Genomic DNA, 7531 nt, shown 5'->3' with positions numbered 1-7531 from the left:
ATCATGGATGAAAACATGTATTATGCAACGATTTATCTTGTCTTGTAACAAAGATACTCTAGCTTCACTAATGGTCTAATTCACATAGGTTGAGATATCAAGTGGTGAGAAACTGAATGAGTGTTTATTGTATCGTCAGAACACATGTCAGGCTCTAAAAGAATGAATCAGAATACATGTTGAAATATGGATGCATATATACTTTAAACTTAATCCTTTAAACTTAATTTGATTCATGTAGTTGAGATTTGCATCTTTCATGTGCTAAAGTGGGTGAAATGTTATATTTCTGGTGGATAATATTTTATGAATATCCTTCATCATGTGTGAACTCATATATGATTTGTAGTTATGTGTGCATGTATCTAATGAATAGAGATGGTGGATTATGTGGACCACTAAGTTTTATTTAAGACATCTAAACTTTTGAATTATTGGATTTCTTATAGTTTCTTTTATTATGTACCTTGTGTGTTATTATTTATGTGATGATATTGTATAATTGTATCGTGTAGAAAAAAAAACTTAGGTATATAAACTAGAAGAAAATCATTAAATATAAATCAATTTTAGAGACAAAAATAATTAGTTGTTATAGTGCTTAAATTAAAAATTATTTTAAAAATTAAAAAAATTATTGATTTCTAAATTAGTTTCTATTATTGATAAATAGTTTATAAATTAGTATCTAATTAACTACTAATGTTTTTGCTACCAAATTTAGAATCTAAATTTAGAAGAGTGTATCAACCACACTATAACATTTATTATTTTATTTTATATATATTAAATTTTAAATCTGACATTCTAATTAGTGTGAAGACCTTTGAGCCTATCATTCTTTCTTTTGATGTTACATTGATAAATTCATTAAATTTTAGAGATTTAATATGTTTATTAATTGTTTTAACTTTTTTTCTCTGTTTATTCTTTTAATCTCTCTTAATTGTTTAGTATATCTTAATTGCTTACTATATCTCAGTTGTTTATCTTTAGTAGCATTAATTTATAAAAATTAAATATTGTATATATTCATTAAATTTTTTTATAAATGTAATATGTTTATTAATTGTTTGACATTTGTTTCCTATTTCTTCTTTTATTCAGCTTAATGCATTTCACATGTTGGATAATACTGCAGTTTAAGGTTATTGCATATTTTAAGAATAATATTTTTATGTGTCCTATTTTTATTATTAAGTTACTCCCTCCATTTTTTTTAATGTATTTATAGTTTAGAAAAATAGTTATTCTTTTTATCTAATTATTTAAAATTTGAATAATAAATTTATTATTTTTCTACTATTTTATTATAATTAAGGAATTTTATTATATTTCTCTATTTTTGCATGACAAAATTAAAAAAATATTAAACAGGAAGAAAAAGTAAATAGTTTCAGACTGTCTCAGACTGTGCCTTTCTGTGCTTTTAGACTGTTGTGCTGAGACTGTTGTGATTAGATTGTAATTATGTAACTTTACAATAATAATAACTTTTATTGAACATTATTATTTATGTTATAAAAAATAATTTTTCAAATTAAGCTTAATTATATTTATTGACCATAATTTTAAATTTTTAAATAAGAGTATTTTTCAAGTAATAATATTTAATGAATTAATGGGTGATATATATATATATATATATATATATAATTCTGTTAATCATGACATTTTTCTACTTATATTTAAAAAAAGGTAGTAATGCATTAATTTATCTAGATGAAAATTAGATCAATAAAAATTGAATTAACATGCACTCAACATCTATAAAAAATAAATAAACATTGCTTATACGTATTTCAATTACAAAACAATAATTTCTTAAAATAAAACTGATAATTTATAGTAGTTAAGTTTGTTCATGGATAAATACTTATATTTTATATTTAAAATTAAAAATGAAATATATTAAAATTAAAATTCATAATAGATACTTTTTTCTGAAAATATAAATTTAATTTTAGTTTGATAATGTATATTGGGGTGTAAGATTTTTAAATTATTGATTTTTCTTAAAATATTAAAAATGAATTTTGAGATAGAAATAAACGAAAAGAGGTCAAGAAAATAAATAGTTAAAAAAGTAAGTATATAAATAAATAAAAAATAATAATTGAAGATAGTAGAGAGAAATATTTTTGAGAAAAACGCAACAGTATACTTAAAACACATATGCAAAAAGACAATACAAAAGCAAATACTACATTTGAAAAGTTAGATATGTTTAAATTAGTTTAATAAACACATATTAACAGTGAAGATTTTTTTTACATAGTAAACTAAATAAATATAAATATGGTAAGCATTAGTTTTTTAATAAAAATTCATATTTTTGTATATAATTTTTAAATTTCAAGATAACATAGTTTTTTATTATATCTTTTATCCAGTTAATATAAAAAAAAATTATAATAATATAGAAGATATAATAACGCGTGAATGTTCATTAAAATAAAAAAAAAAGTAAAAGGAATAATAGGATAAGAAATTAATATTAAAGACATAAAAATTAAGTGATTTCCTGTGTTTTAATGAAAAAAACTTAAATTACTATTATAAAAAAATGAGTACTATTTTCTCTTTAAATTAACCGATTTATGTTTAAAATTTTTGTAATTAATATTTAAAAGGAAAAATAAAATGTTTAAAATAGTATCCAGGTAATTGGATCTTCTTGGTAATACAAGAGTTTATTTGATTTGACATGAATCAGATTTTTGATTGGAAGATGATTGGAGTTGAAGTGTGAATGCAGTTGAAGATTTAATTTAAATATTTATTTGTTTGCAATTATGAGTCATAAAAGATTGACATAAATGGTCTCATAATTACTTAATTTAAATATTTTGCACAGTCAATGCTACAAAACAAAAGTTATTAAATATTTTAAGGAAAATAATGTCTGCATGAATGAAATTGAACTATAAAGTGATGATCTGAAGAACAGAGTAGACACACACTGTCAACCCGTTGTGAATTGTGGAACTTTTCACAACATTCTGAAACCAACCAAACATCCTAAAAGGAAGAGTGTTTCTGAGGAAAAAAGGCAAGCTGACGAAGCGAAAGCGAGAAGCAGAAGCACCAACTATGGGTGTTGATTACTACCAAATCCTTCAGGTCGATAGGAATGCTAAAGAAGAGGACCTGAAGAGATCGTACAAGAGACTGGCCATGAAATGCCACCCGGACAAAAATCCGACAAAGAAGGAAGCCGCTGAATCGATGTTTAAACAAGTGTCTGAAGCCTACGAGGTTAGTTTCTCTTGAAGGGTGTCACAAAGATTCCACCTTTGAATGCTGGATTTCATTTGAACAAAATGAACAATTTTCGATTTTTATTTAACTTGTGTTGTTTTCTGATGGAAGGTGTTAAGTGATCCCCGCAAGAGGGCAATTTTTGATAAGTATGGTGAAAATGGTCTTAAAGGTCAGGTGCCACCTGCTGATGCTGGTGCTTCTCATCGTGGTGTTTTTCATGGTGGTGCTTCTCGTGCTGGTGGAGGAGGAACCGCGTTCTATTCCAGTGGGGACTTTCCGGCCTCGGCTTGGTTCAATCCTCGGAGTGCTGATGATGTTTTTGCAGAGTTCTTTGGATGTTCGGACTCTGGTGGGGGCATGAGATCATCGACATTCTCTTTTAGTGAGGAGGCGTTTAGGACTTCCGGGGGCGGCGGCGGAGGAGGAGAGACCCATGCGAGTCGTGGTGGTGGTCCCCTCAAAGCAGCTCCCATTGAGAAGAAGTTGCCCTGTACACTTGAGGAGTTATACAATGGGACCACCAAAAGGATGAAGATATCTCGGGAAATTTTTGAGGCCTCTGGGTGAGTTGTTTGTTTGTTGTTGCAACTATCTGCATTCCTGTTTGTTTCTAATGCTAATGTGCAGTGCTCAGTGCTGGTGTTATGAAAATGGTTTTGATTTTGGTTTGGTTAGTACGGTTCTGTGAGGTAAATTGTAGTTTCATTTTGATCCTTGACTTGGTGGGAAATTGTAGACAAATATGCAGCTGAATTGTGGTTGTGGAGAATCCAAAACCCTTGATCTTGTGGCTGAAATTGCAGTTGTGAACAGGTTTTCTAAGTCCTAGGTACTAAGATTCTTGGATTTTGAACAGGACTTAAGATTAAAAAGCTATGGAATGAGTAAATAAGAAACAGTTGGGATTGTAACCGTTTAATAATTTTGGCTCAATATATAACCAAAGAGTGTTGTGCTGACTTTTGTTTGTGTTTCATTTTGCGGTGAGTGCTTTGCATGAAAAATCACACTTGAGAACTTGCTACTTGAATCTATTGTGGACACTTTTTTCAGTGTTGTACTGTATCCTTTGTTTATTTGTTTTTTATTGATGCATTTATCTTGCATAGGATATGCTGCAAGAGTTTTTTGTAGTTCTGGTTGATGTAGCAAGTGGTAATTGTTTGTCTTACAGAGCAGCATTTGCTTCTTAATATTTGAAAAGAAAAAATGTCTAGAAACCTCTGCTGATTATTTAAATGATTATATGAACATAGCATCCTTTGTACTATGATACATACTTCCTTAGTGGATCCATCTGCCCTGGGAAAGAGTTGATGGTTTAGAATTGAAAGGAATCATTTTTTTATGTTACTCAAGGTAGTGTTGCCTTGAGTTATTCCAAATAGAATAATTTCCGGGCTTTTAATGAATCATATTTTACCTGTAATTGGCAGGATTTAGACACATGATAAACAAGATGTACATATTGTATGTTAATCATATTTTGGTAACTATTGTTAATTTTAGTATTGAATTTATGCAATTTTAATTTGTAATCATTGAGGGTTATTTATAGGTAGTTAGTAATTGCTAGAAAAAACCGGTCCAAACTGTTGTTTTTATAACCATATTGTATTGTTATAGACATGACTAGAAGTGATAGAACTGTGGTCTAGCATGTTTGTATCTCAAAAAGACTGTCTCTAGTTTTATAGAATCTGTGACATTGTTCTATTCTATTCTATACCTGAAAAGTCTTCTGCAAATCAACATTCTAAGAATTCTGAATCTTTCATATCTTACCTCGTTCTTGTTTAACCCTGCAAAACTTGTTGTGCATCCGACACTGAACAGTAACCTCCTGGAGTCTGAGTCCAATGTGACAGTGGGGTTTACATATTTTTGTCAGGGGTATCCTTTTAGCAATTCTGGCTAGAAATTTTGATGTCCTCCTTAGCATGATGAATTTTCCTTCTTACTCTGTATAATTATCTCTCTAATTTAAATAGAAAAGGTTAACGGATAACTAAATTTATGCAAGATGTCTAATTATGGAATTACAGCCTCTTGTAGAGTGTCTCTTTAGTTCTTGGGTTGTGAGCTAAAACATTGAAAGAGTTGAACTTGTGCTCCCTTCCAATGTAGCATGTCTTGTTGTATGGTGAAGAACATGTGTTTCTGTATAGTGAAGTATGTCTAAGTTTGTAATTGTCCTAAGTTATGACAGACCAGATGTGATCCTATTGTATGGCTGTTTAAGCTTATGGTGCATGACAATTTGTGTAATTTTCTGTCCATTATCTTTAAGAACTCTAATAGTCATATGAATATTTGTTTCCTACATTACTTGCTTTTAGTAATTTTCTTGATATATGAAGGAATTTGTAATTGTAACACTAGTTTCTACCCAAATATCACCCCTGGATGATAACTTGGTGTATGTACAGTTTAAATGAAACTGTGTTGTTTCAACATTTTTCAAAAGTTTTAGTATTCAATCAGGAATATGGAATATATTTAGTTTCCTAGCTTGTTGTTTGATTCATTTCCTTGTGGGTGCAGAAGACATATGCAGGTAGAAGAGATATTGACAATCAATGTGAAGGCTGGTTGGAAGAAGGGCACCAAGATCACCTTTATAGAGAAGGGAAATCAACAGCCAAATGTGACACCAGCTGATATTGTTTTCATCATAGATGAAAAAGTTCATGGAGTTTATTCCAGAGATGGAAATGACCTTGTGGTCACCCAGAAGATATCTCTTGTGGAAGCCTTGACAGGCTACATTGTGAACCTGGTCACACTTGATGGAAGAAACTTAACTGTGCCTATCAGCCGAATCATTCATCCTCAATATGAGGAGGTTGTTGAAAGAGAAGGGTTGCCTCTCTCAAGGGATCCAACAAAGAAGGGAAACTTGAGGATAAAGTTCAACATCAGATTCCCATCCAAGCTCACTTTTGACCAGAAGGTTGGAATGAAGAAACTTTTGGGTGCTTGAAACACACATCTTGATGGAAAGAGCAACTCTTGTGGCTCCTTTATATGAAAATGCATATTGGATTAACATAATCTTGACAGGGGTCAAGTGATGAATTTGGTTTTTACTTTAATTTTATAATTTTTTAGAGATTAAGATTTTGTTTCTGTATTGGTGTGGTTGCTTAGTCAATGAGCTAAGGTTGAGTCCTAGTTATTCCGAAAGAGTTTGACTAAGAAATCTAGAGCACAAAATTGCTGTAGGAAGGTGTTTTCTCTTCCTTTTTAAAACTTTCCTTTATTTGTTAAAGATGTAGCTGTCGAGAAAGAAGTTATTACCTTCTGATTCTGCATTAAATGTGTAGACATATTCTCAGTATAGTAATCTAATATCTGCTAGTTTATATCACCAACAAGGTAAAAGGCTTTTCCAATTTCTTGAAAAGAGTAACAAGTTTTTCTCATCCCTTTTATCAAGGCACAACTTCAAAAATAAAAATGTTGACTTGAAACATGTTTATGCTACTATTTTAGACAAATAAAGTTTCCTAGTAAGTGCATATAGTATTCAAATAAGGTGAGGATACAACATTAAACACTTGCAGTCCGTTTGATTCCAGTGATGGAGTGCTTGATGGAGTAGTGGGAGAATCTTCTGTTTGGATCAACATGTTTGAAAACAATGGTATATACGTAGAAGCGAGTTGGATCTATTTTGCTTTCCTGACATGCAAAGATTATCAGTGAGTATGCATAAACGAGTTGGATCTATTTTGCTTTCCTGATATGCAAAGATTATCAGTGAGTCTTTTATGTCAATATCTTTAACCTAAATCGTTTGAAAATATCGTCTATTAAAACATTTTATTTTATATAAAATAATGTGGGAGCACTTTCACATTTGTTTCCAACACTTTCATCGTAACCAACACTATACGTTTTACATTCACTACTTGCTGCACAAGTAGGATTGGGATACCCCTAAAGTGTCTTTTTTTAATTTAATTCATTCTTTGCTGATAAAAAAAATATTGTTACCAACACTTTAAAGATTTTTTTTTTCTACCAAAATAAAAAAGAGTTCATTAAAAACATAATCAAAACATATTTACTTTTATACATTCATTTGATGAAATACTTTTTATGATCTCACTCTTCATTAATGGAAAAATCTTAATTTACTCTCATATTTGTTTAGTATAATTAAGTAAGGATCAAATATCACGTAGACACTAATTTTAAAAACAATAGGCAATTAAAATAGATTGAGAATTCACATAAAATATATGGAATTTTATTGAAATAA

General features: G+C 29.8%; 1 protein-coding gene across 1 annotated transcript; it reads left to right on the top strand.

Annotated features, from left to right (window-relative positions):
• Positions 1-2956: 2956 nt before the first annotated feature.
• Positions 2957-6665, top strand: LOC137835437 (uncharacterized). The gene is made up of 3 exons (XM_068643950.1): positions 2957-3258; positions 3373-3827; positions 5809-6665. Exons 1-3 carry the CDS (start codon positions 3094-3096, stop codon positions 6245-6247), a joined length of 1059 nt encoding a protein of 352 aa, XP_068500051.1. The 5' UTR covers positions 2957-3093; the 3' UTR covers positions 6248-6665.
• The last annotated feature ends 866 nt before the right edge of the window (positions 6666-7531 follow it).

The sequence above is a fragment of the Phaseolus vulgaris genome, chromosome 5, assembly GCF_000499845.2.
Source record: "Phaseolus vulgaris cultivar G19833 chromosome 5, P. vulgaris v2.0, whole genome shotgun sequence".
NCBI lineage: Eukaryota > Viridiplantae > Streptophyta > Magnoliopsida > Fabales > Fabaceae > Phaseolus > Phaseolus vulgaris.
The sequence above is the reverse complement of the archived record's forward strand: the minus strand, read 5'-3'. Positions and strand labels throughout refer to the sequence as shown.

Coding starts and splice junctions, on each gene's coding strand:
- LOC137835437 (XM_068643950.1), top strand. CDS start 3,094: ATGGGTGTTGATTACTACCAAATCCTTCAGGTCGATAGGAATGCTAAA. Junction 3,259..3,372: donor AAGTGTCTGAAGCCTACGAG/GTTAGTTTCTCT, acceptor TTCTGATGGAAG/GTGTTAAGTGATCCCCGCAA. Junction 3,828..5,808: donor GAAATTTTTGAGGCCTCTGG/GTGAGTTGTTTG, acceptor TTGTGGGTGCAG/AAGACATATGCAGGTAGAAG.